A 20,802-nucleotide genomic window follows, 5' to 3' on the forward strand; every position below is an offset into this window, starting at 1 on the left:
TACAGTAAATTGGTTTTTGAGCGGCAGAAAGATATTAGGTCTAGTAGGTGGAAAAGACTCCACCACTGTGCAGTGGGCTTGTGTATAAAGTCTAACCTGACAAGTAGAAAGCATTTACTGGAAAGAAAATGAGTCAGGTTCCCAGGAACTTTTTATTACTATGGCAACAGGGTATTTAGCCAGTCCTGCTTTGGCTGGTGTATACTATAGTAGTGAGGAATGTCAACTGTTATGTCTCGATGGCTTATTAGCTCATAAAATGTCCCAGTTTACATACTAATTGTTGCTGGAGAAAATAACCCTATTTTATTTTATTTTATTTATTTATTTATTTCTAACATCTTTATTGGAGTATAATTGCTTTACAATGGTGTGTTAGTTTCTGCTTTATAACGAAGTGAATCAGCTATACATATACATATATCCCCATATCTCCTCCCTCTTGCGTCTCCCTCCCACCCTCCCTATCCCACCCCTCTAGGTGGTCACAAAGCACTGAGCTGATCTCCCTGTGCTATGCGGCTGCTTCCCACTAGCTATCTATTTTACATTTGGTAGTATATATATATAAGTCTGTGCCACTCTCTCACCTCGTCCCTGCTTACCCTTCCCCCTCCCCATGTCCTCAAATCCATTCTCTACATCTGTGTCTTTATTCCTGTCCTGCCCCTAGGTTCTTCATAACCATTTTTTTTAAACCCTATTTTAAAATGGCCCAGTCACCCATTTCTTGGTGCTAAGCCACTTCGGGGCTTTAACAAAAAACAGTAATTATAGTAATGAAAGCTCTTAGCCTTACTGGTGCCAGGTAGCTTCTCACTGAATCCTCACAACCACACTGTAGGGTCGTTTCATCATCCCATTTTACAGATGAGGGAGTTAAAGTCCAGGGTTGTTAAAGTCCAGGATAATGCCCAAGGTCACAGTTCTGGGAAGGGGTGGAACCAGGATGTGGATCCAGGTCTGATTCCTAATCCTTTATCCTTTACTATTAGTATAGGGTGTTTTCTTTCTTTAAATCGGAAGAGGCAAAAATTCAAGAGTATTGACCTTTGCCTAGCATAGGGGTCTTCCACCTTGAAACTATTTGACATTTGGGGGCCAGATAATTATTTATTTGTTGGGAGGGCTGTCCTGTGTATTTTAGGATGTTTAACAGCATCCCTGGTCTGCCTACTAGATGCCTGTAGTACTCATCTCCCCCTCCTCCATCTTCCCAGTATTGCCACACGTTGCCTGGGAAGCAGAGCAGAAGAACCAGGGAGGAATTTGGCCAGTTTAGTACCTTCCTGGAAAAGAGCAACTCTTCATCTCTGATGTCACCACCCCTCCTAGATTTCAGGAGTTCTTAGGAAGTTTTGTTTCTTTATTTAGTGGTATTCAGAGAGCTGTGCCACTCATTGCCAAGATCTAAGTTTAGAACATTTTCATTGCCCCCAGAAGAAACCTTCTGTTACTGATTTCTAATTTCATTCCATTGTGACTGGACAACGCGCGTGGTATGATTTCATTCCTGTTAAATGTAGTGAGGTGTGTTCTGTGGCCTCACAGTTGGGGTTCCCTGGAGGATGTGTCACATGGCCCTGTGGAGAAGTGCATCCTGCGTTGTCGGGTGGAGAGTTCTGTGGAGAAGTCTGAGGTCTCGGTGTATTCTATCCATTCCTGAAAATGGGATATTGAAGTCTCCAACTCTTGTTATTTAAATGTGTTTCTCCTTTCAATTCTGTCAGTTCTTGTTTCGTGTATTTTGCGGCTCTGTTTTTAGGCGCATATATTATGTCTTCCTGATGGTTTGACCATTTCTTTGTCTTTAGGAACATTTTTTGTCTTAAATTCTGTTTATTTGTCTGATATGAGTATAGTCACTCCAGCTCTCTTGATTTGGGGTAGTTTTTTTTTTAAACCCTCCTGGGTTGTTCTAATGTGCAGTCAGGATTGAGTGTCCCTGCTCTTTGAAGATAAATTAGAAGCTGAGGATTGATGTTTTGTCTTTAAAGTCAGCCCAGGGCTACCAAGAGATGGTATCCGTGGGATTATGTGATTCCTCTGACTGGTGTTGAAAGCATCATAGAAACCTCTGGATGCCTCGGTGAAAACCTTTCCTGGAGCAAGATTTGTGGTGGGTTAAGTACTGTTATTTTGGAAACAGTTGTTTTCAGGTTACCTCATGACAGACAGAGAATGTTCTCTTGCTCAGCCTGTCAGAGCAGCTAGAGGCCACCTCTCTGTCTGTGCCCTGTTGACACCACCCAACAAAGGGTTACGCCTGCCGTCTCTGAGTAAAAGTCCTGTTATCTGTGGGTATCACCGTGTTTAATCCTCGCATCATAGGCCTTGCTCTGGGGCTCTCTGCAGGTGCTGTAGCAACAATTAAGGAGACAGACTCTGAGTTCCAAGGTTGCTCTGTAGATGTGGATGTGTGGGGAGAGGAGGGGCAAGTAAGAAGGACTTCTTACTTGGGGCAAGGGCAAGTCAGGCACTTCTTGGAAGCTAATCAGAAATGAGCTTTCTCTTCACAAGTCTGAAGGTAAAGCATATGCACAGAAATGAGGGTGTTTTAAGAAGGGAAGCCTCACAGTTTGTCAGGGGCCCAGAGGGCAGGCAAGGGTGAAGGCTCTGAAAAGTAAAACCTTCTTTTGGCAAAGATGACCCTCACCGCCCAGCAAGATGGAAGGTGGTGTAGAACGGATTCTTCATTATTCATTTTTATTCAGACTGAAAACTCTCTTTGATTCTCCCATCCCCTGACTTTTTTTTTCTTTTTTACGTTTTCTTTTCATTTCTTGGGAGTTGTCCCTTGGATATCATCTTTCATAGAGTTGGATGATGCCTTTTTTGAAGTATTCTTTTTAAGGTGGAAACCATTCTGTTCTATCTGTGTCTGTCCCCACATCTGTTCTTAATCCCAGGGATCCGATCCATTGTCAGGAAGGTTTTCTTCCAAGCACTGAAAGGCCTCTGGAGGCTAAGTTATCTGACCCACATTTATTTATTACCATTTTAGAGGGTTTTTTCCTCTCAAGATTTGTCTCTAGGAGAATCAGTTGGGGATGTCTTGGTTTCCTGCTTATAGATCCTCTGGAATTTGCATTCCAGTGCCTAAGCACACAAACAAATGTACCTTCATACACATATGTACGTGCGTTATACATAGCCAAAATAAGTAACCTGAATAAACCTTAAGGTTATAAAATAATGTCCTAATCCCCAACTTGCTAACTTGTTTTGCCTTTTTACTGTCATTTTTAATAAGATTATTTAAAGGGCAGTGGCAGGCACTTTGAATTCCCTGATCGTTTATAGTGCCTTTTTCCCCTAAAAGCCCAAAGAATATTATAGACTTGGCTCTCTTTAGTTCTTCCAGGGCTTTTTGGGAGTGAGGAGGATATTTCCTTGACTTACAGAGCCTCGTAATATCCTTGTGAGTCCATAAAAATTTTCTTTATAAAAAACAAATCTGACACGCCACTTTTTTTTTTATAGATGTCTGCTGGCTTCCAGGATAAGTGTCCAAACTCCTGCCTGTCTCTCTTTCAGCCTTTCCTTCTGCCACATTCTGTGCTCTGGATACCCTGACTTCTCCCAGATCTCTGTATAAACCACACGCTGTCACAGTTCCCATCATTCATTTTGCCTGGAATGCCTTTCCTTTTCTGTTTCAGCCACACACTTCTCCTAATTCTTCATACCCAAATAAAATAGCGCTGCGTTGTACCGTGCGCCCTGGTCTCCCGGGCTGCATGGGTTGTGCTCTTGTTTAAAGTTCGTCTCGCACTCTGGCCACCCCCCACGTATTTGTTTTTCTATTAAAATGTAGTTGATTCACAATGTTTCAGGTGTATGGCAAAGTGATTCAGTTATACGTATATATGTATGTATATTCTTTTTTTTTTTATTTTTTTATTTTTTTTAATTTTTTAAGGAATTTTTTTTTTAAAGATTTATTTATTTATTGATTGATTGATTGTTATGTTGGGTCTTCGTTTCTGTGCTAGGGCTTTCTCTAGTTGTGGCAAGTGGGGGCCACCCTTCATCGCGGTGCGCGGGCCTCTCACTGTCGCGGCCTCTCTTGTTGCGGAGCACAGGCTCCAGACGCGCAGGCTCAGTAGCCGTGGCTCACGGGCCTAGTTGCTCCGCGGCATGTGGGATCTTCCCAGACCAGGGCTCGAACCCGTGTCCCCTGCATTGGCAGGCAGACTCTCAACCACTGCGCCACCAGGGAAGCCCTGTATGTATATTCTTTTTCAGATTCTTTTCCCTTATAGGTTATTACAAGATATTGGAATATAGTTCCCCGTGCTTTATAGTAGGTCTTTGTTGTTTGTCTGTTTTATATATAGTGTGGTGTGTGTCCGTCACCCACATATTGATTGAGCATGCGCTGCTGGGCAGAAACTGTTTGAAAATAATAGTAGTGACTAATAACTTTAATAATAATAGCTAATACTGTGTGATAATACTCTATAAGACTATCTAACACTAAATACTATGTACTACCGTATTTATAGTATAATATCAAATAGTAATAGCTAATATGTAATATATATGATGGTAGCTAGTACAATATGAACTATCATAGCTAATAGTGGGTTTCAGAGAAAGTCCTAAGCAATTATTATCTTGTCTCATTTAATCCCCACAGCAACCCAACAAGGGAGGTACTGTTCACATCACCGTTTCCTGATAAGGAAATGGAGGCACAGAGAGGTGAAATAACTTTCAGTACATCACATAGCCAGTAAGTGGTCCCAAAGCACTTGGTTCAATATTTGAACACAGGCAGGCTGACATGCAACCCTGCATTAACTATATAATAGAGTGTTGAAAGGTAAATGTTTATACAGCTTATATAGTTCTTGTATCTCATTGCAATTATGTGTTTATTGTCCTTTTTTCCCCATTCTCTGGGCCTGGTGTCCCTTAGTGGGGCTTCTTGCGAGCAGAAGTTATGTTAACCCCACACTCGGTCCTATGTGTGCTGTAAAGAGACTCTGAGAAGTAACGTTAATGGAACCATTAACTGAAGAGTAAGGCCTGGGGCGCAGTGGTTAAGAATCCGCCTGCCAATGCAGGGGACACGGGTTCGAGCCCTGGTCCGGGAAGATCCCACATGCCGCAGAGCAGCTAAGCCCGTGCGCCACAACTACTGAGCCTGTGCTCCAGAGCCCATGAGCCACAACTCCTGAGCCCACGTGCCACAACTACTGAAGCCCACGTGCCTAGAGCCCGTGCTCCACAACAAGAGAAGCCACCACAATGAGAAGCCCACGCACCGCAACGAAGAGTAGCCCCCGCTCGCCACAACTAGAGAAAGCCCACGCACAGCCACGAAGACCCAACGCAGCCAAAAATAAATAAATTAATTTATTAAAAAAAAATTGAAAATCTTAAAAAAAAACCAGTAAGGCCTTAGATAGCATAAACACTGCATTGGTTTCCACTTGATTTTTCTCAGGTCCATCCATATATGTGAAGAAGAGCAGTTTGTAGAACTGTGAATCGTGTTAGGGAGGGGAGAATATTATCGGATTCCTACTAGATATCAAACATTATGCTGTATTCTCTACATGTAAAATCTCACATTGAAGTCTGTGCTGTCTTTATGGTCCCTTTACAGATGGGGATACTGAGGCCAGTGGAGTTTAAGTGACTTGTCCAAGGTCTCAGCTGTCATGTGGCAGAACTGGGGTAGAAACCCAGTGGGAATGTTCTCTACCCGAAACCCTTCTGACCTCTTAGCCCCAAGGCTCTAGGCCTCCTATTCTTATTATAAAAGAGGAGATGTTTAGAAAGAATTTTCTGCTTGAATTTTCTTGCAAAGCTGTTTCACCTAGATGCCTTTTTTCTATATTTATATTCCAGTTAGCGTGTGGTCTTTTGCTCTCTTCACTCCCCAGTGTGTATCTCTGAAACAGCCAAGATGACATTTTGAGAATCATACACTGCAATATTTGATCAATGAACTGGTGGAGTCCACTCCAGTAGTCATGTGGAGGTGAACTGCTGGAACAGGCAAAGGGCTTTTTTGCTCAAGCAGTAATGAATTTGCAAAGGCTTGGATTCCCAGGCCTGGATTTGGCTTGCTGGGCTGTTTGTCATCTGCATTTGGACCACAATGAAAGGCCTGTTTCTTTCCCTCCCAGACTTCTTAGAGAATCCAGGGATATACTGCTTTTTTAAAAGTCTGTTATTTTTATAAGGCTCTTTTTGCTTTCTTGCCCCCAACCATGAAGTCATCTTTGACTTTTAAAAGGAACCACAGTTTGACTTTTTACAAAATGAACCAGGGGACTGACTACAGTAGCAATTTCAGATCCATTATGTTCTGTAAAGTTTTTAGCCAGTGATGGCCGCATGTGATATTCACTTTGGGGGTCGGGGATGTGCACGATGATTCAAAGTACGTGAATTTTATAATTTGATGTTTTTTCTAATTTATACTTTAATTCCCACAACTTTAATGTGAGTGGAATGCTACCTAGCTCGTAGCACATTTCTTATGAGAAATAGGGTTTTAAATTTTTTCAATTAAAGAAACGATACTGGGTACTTTTACTGATACGAGAAGCAAGTTCATACTGACCCCCTTGCATTTCTTCCATTACCACATTGTTCCTGCCTCCAGGCCTTTGCACATGCTGTTCCCTCTGCTTGGAACAGCCTTCTCTCTGCAATCCCACCAGCACCGAAGGTTCATCCGTGGCATAGCTGTCTCGTATGTATCCTCGTTCTTTGAGGTATGACAGAGTTTGTGAATTAATATTAGTGGAATGAATAACTAAATGAGCAAGGCCTCAGGCTGCCTAAGCATCCATTGATTTGCACCTGAGCTATGTGTATGGCGTCTCTGCTGAGGCCGACTTTCCTTTGAGAAGGCTTTTCTCACGTCAGCCTCCTCCCCAATTTGAGATTAGGTGTACTCTAGCTCCCCCATCAGAGCACTCATGGCACTGCATGCAGAGGCTCGTTTACCAGCCTGCATCCTCCCTATCAGTTAGGGAGCGCTGTTGAATCACCACACAACTGACTCAGGGCCTGACAGATAGTAGGATGCTCAGAAATATTTTGTTCTTTGCCAAGAAAGGGCAGTAAAAAAAATGTTGGCCCCTTGAACCCTATTTTGTACTGTGCACAGGTAAAGTGTAAATCCTTAAAAAGTGGACAGACCTGGTTAAGAGCTTTAAAGTTTTAAAAGGGTCTGATTGCTGGGACAGCAACCATTTGAATATGAGCCCACAGCTCTTTATGCAAAGCTGAGTTATTTTGTATCTTGCACATGATCGGGGGAAGAACAGAGAAACTGTTGAAATGGGGAAAGAGCGTAGAGAGGCCTGTGGTTTTGTTGTGGGTATTCTTCTCATGGTAAGTACACCATCTGGGATGGGTTAGACTTGACTCGAGGGAGTGATGGTCAGAGCAGGTCCCACACTGGCCCTGTAGCCAGAATTCTTGGAGTGGCAGCTAGTCTGTGCAGTGGCAACATCAGGAACAAAGGAATGATGAGGTCCCTTGCTCTCTGGGCATAGACATAGATGGAATCTGCCCAAGAAGGGTGTTCACACTTTAATGTTCATTGGAATTCACCATGGGCTTAATAAAGATGCAGATTCCCCTAGAGGAGAGGCCCAGGAATCTGCATTTTACAAGCATCCCTGGGGATTCTGCTGTAGGTGGATCACTGGCCTGCCCTTCATGAAACAGTGCTTTACAAGATGGGAAATTCTGGAGAAACATTGGTAAGCGGGACGGTCCATGGAGCGAGACACTGTCGTTTGTCAGGTCCCTTAGACAGAGGGGAGAGTGCAGTCTGGGAAAGTCAGTTCAAGGAGCAGCTCCCGGAAGGAGGGACACTTTGCATTAGCCCGTGATTATTGTACCCCAGGGAGACCAGCTCCAGCCAAGGCTGATGCTCTGCGCCCAGTGCCAACTTAGAGAGATAGAAAAAAGAGTCATGGTTTCCTTGATTGGATAGGAATGTCCCCTGCTCTGTGAAGTAATGAAATACACATGTAAAAATGAAGAGAGACGGAGATAGATGGAGCATAATAGAGCACGAGCAGCAGTGAAGGACCAACGGAACACACGCAGAGGAACCGGGGGGTGTTCGCAGCCTGCTTCTAGGAATATCGTCGCCAGCAGGGGAGAATCAGCCCTCCTTGGACCGTCCTGGGCTGGAGGCTTTTCCCATAGTCATCTGTGGCCAGAAGACAGTACCAGTTCCTCAGGGAGGAGGCAGTTGATGATCAAAAAGATGCCAAGGGCTTCCCTGGTGGCGCAGTGGTTGAGAATCTGCCTGCCGATGCAGGGGACATGGGTTCGAGCCCTGGTCTGGGAAGATCCCACATGCCGCAGAGCAACTAGGCATGTGAGCCACAATTGCTGAGCCTGCGCGTCTGGAGCCTGTGCTCCGCAACAAGAGAGGCCGCGATAGTGAGAGGCCCGCGCACCGCGATGAAGAGTGGCCCCCGCTTGCCGCAACTAGAGAAAGCCCTCGCACAGAAACGAAGACCCAACACAGCCAAAAATTTTTTTAAATTAATTAATTAATTAATTTTTAAAAAAAGATACCAAAATAGGAAATATGCATATCCTTTGACCTAGCTGTTGTATCTTAAAGGGATTTTGTACAAGTGGGGAAAATAATGTGTGCATCTGCACGTGCATCGTTTATTGAAAACGCCCCAAATATCCATCAGTAATGGGACTTATGGGTACATAAGATGCAGTAAAATTACCCTTAGCTATTAAAAGTGATGGTGTGGACCTGTAGTTATCGACATGAAAAGACGTCACAATATATTGTCAAGTGACAAAAGCCGGTTTCAGAATAGCGTCGTATTTTATTCAGGTGCATTTAAGCAAAACTGTATGCCCAGATTTCTATTTATTAATTCAGTTAGTAATTACTGAGTAACCTAGGTACCAGGCACTTTTCAGGGCATTGGAGGTAGAGCAACGAACAAGATAATGGTCCTCTGCCACTTGGAAGTGAAGTGCTTGGAACCAGCAGCATCGACATTGCCTGGGAGTGTGTTAGGAATGCAGAATCCCAGGCTCCATTCTAGACCTACTGCATTTTAACGTGGTCCTAGGGCTGTCCGTTTGCATGCTATAGTTTGAGGGACCGTGCTTCTGGAGCATGTTGACCAAAATAGCCCCAGTGGATTTCCCTGGGTGGCGGCAACGTGGGGTAATTTTTGCATTGCCTGTGTCCGTTTCTCATCGTTTGAATTTTTCACGGTGAGCTATGTGTTGAGTTTACAAAGCAAGGATGCTAATTTGGCAGAATAGCCGGAGGCGCCTGCCTCTGGTTCTGTGGGCTGTCTCGGGCACACACCGGCAGGATCCTGGAGCAGGTATCAGAGGCGACCAGAAGGTGGAGGTCATGACTGTGCCTCCTTTGGGCCATCCCAGAGGTCTGGAAGAGAGACCCTGAATCCCTGCGGCGGTGGCTGGAGCTACTGCTGCAGCCTGAGAGATGCCGCAGGTCTGATGAGCTGAGTTTCTGGCTGTCCTGGCTGAGCAGGGAGGCTCCGGCGTTCAGACTCTGTCCAGCTCTTTCGTGTCATCACTATGGGAGAGTCTGGACAAGCAGCTGCCGACGGCAGACCTGCGCTGCGGTATCTGTCATCCTCCAGGCCCAGTGGGCAGCCCTGCGCCCTGCCTGAGCAGATTGGGAGGTACAGGCGTGCTGCCTGGTGAAGAGCATTTCTGTCCAATGCTTGGGAAGTTCTGGCCATGCAGACGGGGGGGGGTCTGAGCCTTTTCCTTGGGGTCTCTCTTGAATCTGGTCCCTGATGAGGGGTTTGGCGGGATGTGACCCTATAGCACCCCACCTAAATCACAGGTGTAGTTGAAAGAGGGCAGACGCAGGGGCATGAGGACTGGATTGCAGACCAGTCTGATCCTAAACTAACTAAGTGACTTTGGGCAAGTCCCAAATTACCTCCTCGGGCCTCAGTTTTTTCATCTGTGAGTCATGAGACTCAGTTATTGAGTGAAGCCATGTGGACTACCTGCTGGGCCCCAGATGTTATGCGTAGGAAGATGGGGTCTTTGTTATGAGGGCATCACAACCTGGTGACACGGGAACATCTCTCGGTTCCCCTCTCGTTCTGACGTGAGCCCCAAATGCTGCTCTGAGGGCTTTGGCCTTCCTGCGTTTTTGTTTAGGACGATAGTGAGTAGAGGTTATTGCAGATGTATGTCCTTGCTGGTTAAAAAAAAAAAAAAAAAAAAGTCGACAATTGTGTTAGTCCTTCCTCCACTCCCATCTAGTTTTAAAAAATGTTTTATTTTACTGATCCGGGAAATCCAGAACTGTGGCATTCAGGCTCTAAAAGGAAGGGGAGGGCTCAGGTCAGGAAATAAACCAACCCCCAGGAGAGCCCTGAGCCCTGTCTTGCTGCTGGTGAAAGCTGCTGCTTTGAAAAGTTCACGGAGCAGGTCCTTGAAGAGTGGTGGATTCAAGGGCTCAGTGGGACGGAGTCGCCCTGCCTGCCTTTGTCAGGGCAGTTTTAGACTCAGAGTTGGTCTTCTGCTTCTGCCGGGGGCTGCTGAGTTTCATGCCGAAATCTCCCCTTCGTGGAAATCGGGGAGGGTTGGGGACAATCCGGACTTTGTCCGGGAACCCCCCGGGGCCCACGGGGGCTCGTGCGGGCAGGGAGCTGCTGCCAGCGGTGGGCTTCTCTCTGAGCCTCTGCCAGGCGCTCAACAGGCCGTCTGTGATCTGCCTCACCGTCGCCTGAGCAGGTGTCTGCTGGTGCAGATGTAAATCATAACAAGACAGGCTCCCTGACAGAGACGGCAGCTGAGCATTGCTGGCAAGGCAGGGAGTCTCGTTAGTGATTCCTGAAGACTGTGCAGGGCCAAGGCCAAAGAGCTGGTCAAGTGAATGGTAGTTAATGCATTTGTAATTACTCTTATTCTCTTTTCTCTTTCTTTGTCTCATAAAGTCCAGTCCTTGGAGCTGGGCTGGGCCTTAGAAGTGTCTAAGGAGGCAGTAGAGTAGGTGAGTCAAGAAGTAAAGTTTGAGCCTTGACTCTGTTTATCAGCTGTGTCAGGCGCCTTCACTTCTGGACCTGTTATCTTTTCTGTAAAATGGGTTTTTGTGAGGAGGAAATGAGATGATATCTGTAAAATAGAGCACAATGCTCAGCCCCATACTAAGCATTCAGTAAGTGCTAGCTGTGATTACCCAGCCCCACTCTCTCCTTTTATGGGCTCATTTGTATATTCGACAGTATTGATTAGGTACCATGGTAGGCACTGTACAGTTGCAGCTCCTTCAAGAATGGTGAATGAAAGTATTCAAGTGAGTGTGTGTGCACCAAAGCTCAGCACAAAGCCAGTGGCATCTATCCTATGAAGGAAAAGAAAGAAACAGAGTAAGGGCTAGAGCGCCTGAGGGTAGGGAGCGGGGTTTCTACTGTAGACAGTGCACTGCTTAAGGAGACCTCAATAAAGTAGAGGAGTGAGCCATGCCGACCTCTGGGAGAAAGACAGTCCAAGCAGAGGGAACCACAGGCTGCCAAGGTCCTGAGGCAGGACTGTGCCTGATGGGCTTGAGGAGGAGCTGGGAGGCCAGTGTTAGCCAGAGCACGGAGAGTAGGTAGGCATGAAATTAGAGGGGGTCCCCCGGAGTGGCACGATGCTGTGATGGCGGCTGTGGGCTTTTCTAAAGTGTTGGGAGGACAGAGACGTTTTGAATGGAGGAGTGACGTGTTGAGTTTACAGGGAAACGCTCTCAGGTTAGATGTCAAAGCCTATAGGTAGCTTTTCTGCCCTGATCCCTGAAAGGGTGACGGGAGCAAGGATGCCCGATCCTCTAATTTGAGCATCCGTCACTGGATCTGACCTGTGACAGTTATTGCCATGGCGTCTGCTTACTGGGGACTTTCTATTTCCCACATCTCTTCTGTGTTTATGAATTGGACTTCTTCTCCCTCATTTATGTATTTATTCAACAATTATGGGTCCAACAGATCTCTGGGTTACAATCCAATACTATTGTTGTTCGTTTTGTTGCTCAAATTGTTCTAGCTTTGGCCATTGGGAGCTCGTGCAGGTTGACTCCTGTGTCCTTTGGACATGCCTTCATCGTATTTTAAGCACTTCTTCACTTTCTGGCAACACAAGACGCTCCAGGTTCATCTTGTATTTTCCCCCAGGAATGAACCACTTCTCCAGGGAGCCCTGGTTCTCTTTATTGGATCATAGAATTTAGAAACCAAGATCTAGGTGCTGGCTATGCTTATTGCTATTGGGGTGTACTGCTTCTAGTTTTTCTTAGCTGATGAGCTAGGAGATATATGTACGTACACTAACCCATGCACACACACAGATCTATATTTCTATCTGTCTATCTATCGATCTATCTATCCATCCATCCATCTATCCATCGATCTGTCTTTACAAACCTTGAGTTCATATTGATGCCTTCAATTCCAGTCCAAAGCTTCGGGGTTCATTTTAGTCTTCTCACTCTCTTTATTTGTAATTTCTTCCTCTGATAGTGAGAAACCTTGCTCTTATTATCTGTAATATACTTACCTATTTTTTCAACCCTAGTACTACACAAAAGGCAGTTTCAGAATTGCTGATTCATACCCCTGTGAGAAACAAATATAACTAGAGTACTTGTGAACAGTTCTTTTTTTCTTTAGCCTTACAGAATCCAGGCAAAATAATGTTTACCAGAGTTACGTAGGCTACTTCTTTTCTTCCCCACCTCCTTCAGTGTGCTGCTGTTATTCATCTGTAATATAGTTATGTTCATTTGTTGCTGTTTATATTTCATTCTGAGCCCTGCCCCCAACACACACATGCACACACACATGCACACGCACATGTGCTTGATTTTAATTGTTTACATTTTAGGTATGTGAAATATTATCATGGTTCTAAGAGTCAGAGCTATACAAATAGACTCAGAGAAGTGTGCACCCTTCTCATCCCTGCTACCTTGTTCCCTTCCCATTTCCCTATTCTTTCCAACCTTTTCTCACCCACCCCCTGTAGGTAACCAGTGTCTTTGGTTTCTGGTTTATCCTTCCTATATTTCTTTTGCATAGATGAGCCAGTACATGTGTGTTTTCTTAGATCCCCTTCTTTTGCTATATGGAGGGGTAAAGTACTGTAGATACTCTTCTGCACTTTGCTTTTTTCACTTAACAGTATGTCCTGGAGATCACTTCCTATCAGTTCATAGAGATCTTCCATAATGAGCTTTTTAAACTTGGGTAATCAGAAAAAGAAATTTAGCAGCCCAAGGATCAATTTTCAAGTTCTATAAGCCTAGTGATGTGTGATGATGGTGATGATAAATAACATAAGTTTTACCATTAATTGAGCATCTACTGTATGCCATGCTCTGTGCCAAGCATTTTATATAGATTACCACACTGAATCTTTCCCTGGGCCATATGAGATAGATATTACCTCCAGTTTACCAATGAGGAAACTGAGGCTCAGTTGTATTTAGAAACTTGCCCAAGGTCATAAAGATTAGAGCCACAATTTGAACACAGGACACTCTCTTCCAAGTTTATGCTTTGTGAAGAGCACACCAGCACCATTAGAGTATTTTCAGGTTAAAACAAAGCCATGTGGGTTTTTAAAACCTAGCCACATCCCAGGCTTAAAATCCCTGTTGATAGTGTATCAGCTGTTGCCAAAGTTGGCATGTTATACTGATGGCGAGAATATGAAGGTAATTTACTGCCTGTTCGTTCCAAAGAAATAGCCCTTCCTTCTTGAGGACCATGGGTCCTGCCTCTAAGACAGGAGACAAAAGGGATGCTAGGTGGGGCCTGCTACCTGGGATATAGTAATAGATCCCATCACACCTTATAATCACAAGCCAGAGCAGCCAGCACCATTAACAGGAAAGTACGTTACCCCACAGGGCTATTTGGTTAGCAGGACACTCAATCAAGCTTGAGTTAGAGCAGTTTCTGTTAAAACTGTTTGTGTAGCAGGAGTGGAAGAAGGGTTTCTTTGAGCAGGAGTCTGGCTTCTGTTGTGAGAAGTGACAGCCTCTGGCAGAGAGGCAGTACAGTTGAGTTGGATGAGGGTGTGGCTTCTGGACTCTGAGTACTGGGGGCCTCACCCCAGCACCATGTTTTCTAGCCGTGTGACCCTGGGCAAGTCACTTTACCTCTTCAGAGCATTTCTGTGAAATGAGGATAAGAACCACACCCGTCTTTGTCAGGGGTTCCCAAGACCACCCTCAGTTTCAGTGATTTACTAGAAGGAATCGTAGAACTCAGCATACAGTCATACCCACAGCTATGACTGATTACAGTGAAAGGATACAAAGCAAAACCAACAAAGGGAAAAGGTGAAGGAGTGAAGCCAGAGGGAAACAAGTCCAGGCTTCCAGAGTCCTTGCCCAGTGCAGGCACACAGGAGGCACTTAATTCCCCCAGCAACAAATGTGACATAACGTGTGAAATGCTTTCTCCCAGGGAAGCTCGTTAGAGGCTCAGTGCCCAGGGTTTTTACTGAGAGCTGGTCATGCAGACACCCTCTGCCCAACATGTACCCAAATCCCAGACTCCCAGAAGAAAGGCAGGTGTTCAGCATAAATGCACTGTTTGCATGAATAGTTTAGGCACAGTGAGCCGTCCTCAGGAGAGAATGATGCAAACCTTCCCGACATCCAGTTTCCCAGATGCCAGCCAAGCGAGGGCCAACTTTGCAAGCAAGCCTTTCTAAGGATGGCAGCCTCAGGCCTCTTGAGCCCTGCTGGTGTGGAGGCTGGACACCAAGGTCCTATTTGGGACCTTGATGGCAGTGGATGAGCCACTCCCTTCCTGGAGGATGACACACGTGGGCTTCTAGTCTGGCTGGGTATTGGAGGTGGGTGCTGGTGGTAAGAAACTTTGGGGACTTCAAGGTAGATGTAAAAGGCCCCAGTTGCACACTCTGAGTTAGAGGGATGGGTATGTGGTGGTCAGAAAACTTATCCTCCTGACGTCTCGTTGTTTGTCTCATTTGTCCTCCTGCAGCCAAGGCTAAATCGAAATGCGGCCCGACCTTCTTCCCCTGTGCCAGTGGCATCCACTGCATTATTGGCCGCTTCCGGTGTAACGGGTTTGAGGATTGTCCCGATGGCAGCGATGAAGAGAACTGCAGTAAGTGCTGGGGCCTGTGTACCATGATCCCCTGTTCATTCCCACCGGTGGACCTTCCATCCTGGCCGCTCTCATCTGTGTGCTTCTTACACCCACAGGCTTGGGCCTTTTCTCTCGTTACCTGGAATCTATTTGTTACTGCTTATTTCTTGTGTGATTGTGTAGATGCTCAGCTACCATTTATCAGGACCTCTGCTAAGTACACTGGGCCTGGGGCATACTTTGTTTTCAGTTCTGATGATGGCTCTGCAAATGTAAGTGTGTTATCCCCGTCAATACATAAGGACTTGAAGTACGAGAGGTCAGTGGACTCATCCAGAGTCACATAGCTTATCAGTTGCAGATCCAGTTCTAGGTTCATTCAGACGCTCATCTGATTGACCCTGCCACTCAGCACCCCATGTTTAGGTGCTTGCTTTCCTTCTCATTTTGAATTCTTTAAAAAAAGATGTTTATATATTAATTATATACATACTATAAGAATATGCTCTTGGAAGTTGCCATATGACCCAACAATCCCACTCCTGGGCATATATCTGGAGAAACCTCTAATTCGAAAAGATACATGCACCCCAGTGTTCATAGCAGCACTATGTACAATAGCCAGGACATGGAAGCAACCTAAATGTCCATTGACAGATGAATGAATAAAGAAGATGTGGTACATATAAACAATGGAATATTACTCAGCCATTAAAAAGAATGCAATAATGCCATTTGCAGCAACATGGATGGACCTGGAGATTATCCCACTAAGTGAAGTAAGTCAGACAAAGAAAGATAAATATCATATGATATCACTTATTTGTGGAATCTAAAATATGACACAAGTGAACTTATTTACAAAACAGAAATGGACTCACAGACATAGAAAACCAATTTATGGTTACCAAAGGGAAAAAGGGGTAGAGGGAGGAGTAAATTAGGAGTATGGGATAAACAGATACAAACTACTATATATAAAAAAAATAAACAGCAAGGTCCTAGTGGATAGCACAGGGAACTATATTCAATATCTTGTAATAAACCATAATGGAAAAGAATATGAAAAAGAAGATATATGTGTGTGTATAACTGTGAATCACTTTGCTGTACCTATGAAACTAACACAACATTGTAAATCAACTATACATCAATGTTTAAAAAAGAATATGCTCGAGCACTGCGAGTAGCATGAGGGGCGGAGCCTCGGGAGCTCCAGGATCATGATGAGTTGAAGCGGGGATAAGGGAGGATGGGGGCGTCGGCTGCTTCTTCTAGACGCTAAGGAATGCAGCTGGACCTGGATCCAAAACAGGCTCTACATATCAGCCAGGCACAGAGGACAACACCTGGCTGGAGGACTGAGTGGAGTGCAGAAGGCCGGCCACTCTGTGCCTTTGGATTGGAGAATTTAACCCATTTACATGTAAGCCATGTGGCTGACCGGGTCTTGGTGCTCCAGCCAGATGTCAGGCCTGAGCCTCTGAGGTGGGAAAGCCAAGTTCAGGTCACTGGACCACCAGAGACTTCCTAGCCTCACGTAATATCAATTGGTGAGAGCTCTTCCAGAGATCTCCATCTCAACGCTAAGACCCAGCTCCACACTCAACGACCAGCAAGCTCCAGTGCTGGACAACCCATGTAAAACAATTAGCAAGACAGGAACACAACCCCACCTATTAGCAGAGAGGCTGCCTAAAATCATAAGCTCACAGACACCCGAAAACATACCACTGGACGCGGTCCAGCCCACCAGAAAGACAAGATCCAGCCTCATCCACCAGAACACAGGCACCAGTCCCCTCCACCCGGAAGCCTACACAACCCACTGAACCAACTGGGGGCAGACACCAAAAACAACAGGAACTACGAACCTGCACCCTGTGAAAAGGAGACCCCAAACACACTAGGTTAAGCAAAATGAGAAGACAGAGAAATAAGCAGCAGATGAAGGAGCAAGGTAAAAACATAAACAAACACCAGACCAAACAAATGAAGAGGAAATAGGCAGTCTACCTGAAAAAGGATTCAGAGTAATGATAGTAAAGATGATCCAAAATCTTGGAAATAGAATGGAGAAAATACAAGAAACGTTTAACAAGGACCTAGAAGAACTAAAGAGCAAACAAACAATGATGAGCAACACAATAAATGAAATTAAAAGTTCTCTAGAAGGAATCAATAGCAGAATAACTGAGGCAGAAGAACAGATAAGTGACCTGGAAGATAAAATAGTGGAAATAACTACCGCAGAGGAGAATAAAGAAAAAAGAATGAAAAGAATTGAGGACAGTCTCAGAGACCTCTGGGGCAACATTAAATGCACCAACATTCGAATTATAGGGGTCCCAGAAGAAGAAGAGAAAAAGAAGGACTGAGAAAATATTTGAAGAGATTATAGTCGAAAATTTCCCTAATATAGGAAAGGAAATAGTCAATCAAGTCCTGGAAGCACAGAGTCCCATACAGGATAAATCCAAGGAGAAACACACCAAGACACATATTACTCAAACTATCAAAAATTAAATACAAAGAAAAAATATTAAAAGCAGCAAGGGAAAAGCAAGAAATAACATACAAGGGAATCCCCATAAGGTTAACAGCTGATCTTTCAGCAGAAACTCTACAAGCCAGAAGGGAGTGGCAGGACATATTGAAAGTGATGAAAGGGAAAAACCTACAATGAAGATAACCCAGCAAGGATCTCATTCAGAGTCTATGGAGAAATTAAAACCTTTACAGACAAGCAAATCTAAGAGAATTCAGCACCACCAAACCAGCTTTACAACAAATGCTAAAGGAACTTCTCTAGGCAGGAAACACAAGAGAAGGAAAAAACCTACAATAACAAACCCAAAGCAATTAAGAAAATGGTGATAGGAACATAAATATCAATAATTGCCTTATATGTAAATGGATTAAATGCTCCAACCAAAAGACATAGACTGGCTGAATGGATACAAAAACAAGACCCGTATATATGCTGTCTACAAGAGACCAACTTCAGACCAAGGGACACATACAGACTGAAAGTGAGGGGATGGAATTAGATATTCCATGCAAATGGAAATCAAAAGAGAGCTGGAGTAGCAATTCTCATATTAGACAAAATAGACTTTAAAATAAAGACGATTATAAGAGACAAAGAAGGACACTACATAATGATCAGGGGATCAATCCAAGAAGAAGATATAACAATTGTAAATATTTATGCACCCAACATAGGAGCACCTCAATACATAAGGCAAATTCTAACAACCATAAAAGGGGAAATTGACAGTAGCACAATCATAGTAGGGGACTTTAACACCCCAGTTTCACCAATGGACAGATCATCCAAAATGAAAATAAAAAAGGAAACACAAGCTTTAAATGACACATTAAACAAGATGTACTTAATTGATATCTATAGGACATTCCATCCCAAAACAATAGAATACACTGTCTTCTCAAGTGCTCGTGGAACATTCTCCAGGATAGATCATATCTTGGGTCACAAATCAAGCCTTGACAAATTTAAGAAAATTGAAATCATATCAAGTATCTTTTCCGACCACAACGCTATGAGACTAGATATCAATTACAGGAGAAAAACTGTAAAAAATACAAACACATGGAGGCTAAACAATACACTACTAACTAACCAAGAGATCACTGAAGAAATCAAAGAAGAAATCAAAAAATACCTAGAAACGAATGACGGTGAAAACACGATGACCCAAAACCTATGGGATGCAGCAAAACCAGTTCTAAGAGGTAAGTTTATAGCAATACAATCCTACCTCAAGAAACAAGAAACATCTCAAATAAACAATCTAATCTTACACCTAAAACAATTAGAGAAAGAAGAACAAAAAAACCCCCGAAGTTGGCAGAAGGAAAGAACTCATAAAGAACAGATCAGAAATAAATGAAAAAGAAATGAAGGAAACAATAGCAAAGATCAATAAAACTAAAAGCTGGTTCTTTGAGAAGATAAACAAAATTGATAAAACATTAGTCAGACTCATCAAGCAAAAGAGGGAGAAGACTCAAATCAACAGAATTAGAAAAGAAAAAGGAGAAGTAACAACTGACACTGCAGAAATACAAAGGATCATGAGAGATTACTACAAGCAACTATATGCCAGTAAAATGGACAACCTGGAAGAAATGGACAAATTCTTAGAAAAGCACAACCTTCCGAAACTGAACCAGGAAGAAATAGAAAAGATAAACAGACCAATCACAAGCACTGAAATTGAGACTGTGATTAAAAATCTTCCAACAAACAAAAGTCCAGGACCAGATGGCTTCACAGGTGAATTCTATCAAACATTTAGAGAAGAGCTAACACCTATCCTTCTCAAACTCTTCCAAAATATAGCAGAGGGACGAACACTCCCAAACTCATTCTACGAGGCCACCATCACCCTGATACCAAAACCAGACAAAGATGTCACAAAAAAAAGAAAACTACGGGCCAATATCACTGATGAACATAGATGCAAAAATCCTCAACAAAATACTAGCGAACAGAATCCAAGAGCACATGAAAAGGACCGTACACCATGATCAAGTGGGGTTTATCCCAGGAATGCAAGGATTCTTCAATATATGCAAATCAATCAATGTGATACACCATATTAAGAAATTGAATGATGAAAACCATATGGTAATCTTAATAGATGCAGGAAGAGCTTTTGACAAAATTCAACATCCATTTATGATAAAAACCCTACAGAAAGTAGGCATAGAGGGAACTTACCTCAACATAATAAAGGCCATATATGACAAACCCACAGCCAACATTGTTCTCAATGGTGAAAAACTGAAACCGTTTCCACTAAGATCAGGAACAAGACAAGGTTGCCCACTCTCACCACTGTTATTCAACATAGTTTTGGAAGTTTTAGCCACAGCAATCAGAGAAGAAAAAGAAATAAAAGGAATCCAAATAGGAAAAGAAGAAATAAAACTGTCACTGTTTGAAGATGGCATGATATTATACATAGAGAATCCTAAAGATGCTACCAGGAAACTACTAGAGCTAATCGGTGAATTTGGTAAAGTAGCAGGATACGAAATTAATGCACAGAAATCTCTTACATTCGTATACACTAATGATGAAAAATCTGAAAGAGAAATTAAGGAAAGACTCCCATTTACCATCGCAACAAAAAGAATAAAATACCAGAAATAAACCTACCTAAGGAGACAAAAGACCTGTATGCAGACAACTACAGGACACTGATGAAAGAAATTAAAGATGATACAAACTGATGGAGAGACATACCATGTTCTTGAATTCGAAGAATCAACATTGTGAAAATGACTCTACTACCCAAAGCAATCTACAGATTCAATGCAATCCCTATCAAACTACCAATGACATTTTTCACAGAACTAGAACAAAGAATGTCACAATTTGTATGGAAACACAAAAGACCCCGAATAACCAAAAGCAATTTTGAGGAAGAAAAATGGAGCTGGAGGAATCAGACTCCCTGACTTCAGACTATACTATAAAGCTATAGTAATCAAGACAGTAAGGTACTGGCACAAAAACAGAAATATAGATCAATGGAACAGGAGAGAAACCCAGAGATAAACCCACGCACACATGGTCACCTTATCTTTGATAAAGGAGGCAAGAATATCCATTGGAGAAAAGACAGCTTCTTCAAAAAGTGGTACTGGGAAA

At 43.6% G+C, this 20,802-nt stretch overlaps 1 protein-coding gene across 3 annotated transcripts in view; it reads left to right on the top strand.

The window, feature by feature from the left end:
• LDLRAD3 (low density lipoprotein receptor class A domain containing 3) overlaps window positions 1-20,802 on the top strand; it is a 252,658-nt gene that overhangs the window by 98,483 nt on the left and 133,373 nt on the right. For all 3 annotated transcript variants that reach the window (XM_082410561.1, XM_082410562.1, XM_082410563.1), the window contains one exon: window positions 15,012-15,137. In XM_082410561.1, coding sequence (XP_082266687.1) covers window positions 15,012-15,137 — 126 coding nt within the window. The remainder of the gene's footprint in view (window positions 1-15,011; window positions 15,138-20,802) is intronic.

Source organism: Balaenoptera physalus (assembly GCF_965194825.1).
Source record: "Balaenoptera physalus genome assembly, chromosome: 10".
Classification (NCBI taxonomy): domain Eukaryota; kingdom Metazoa; phylum Chordata; class Mammalia; order Artiodactyla; family Balaenopteridae; genus Balaenoptera; species Balaenoptera physalus.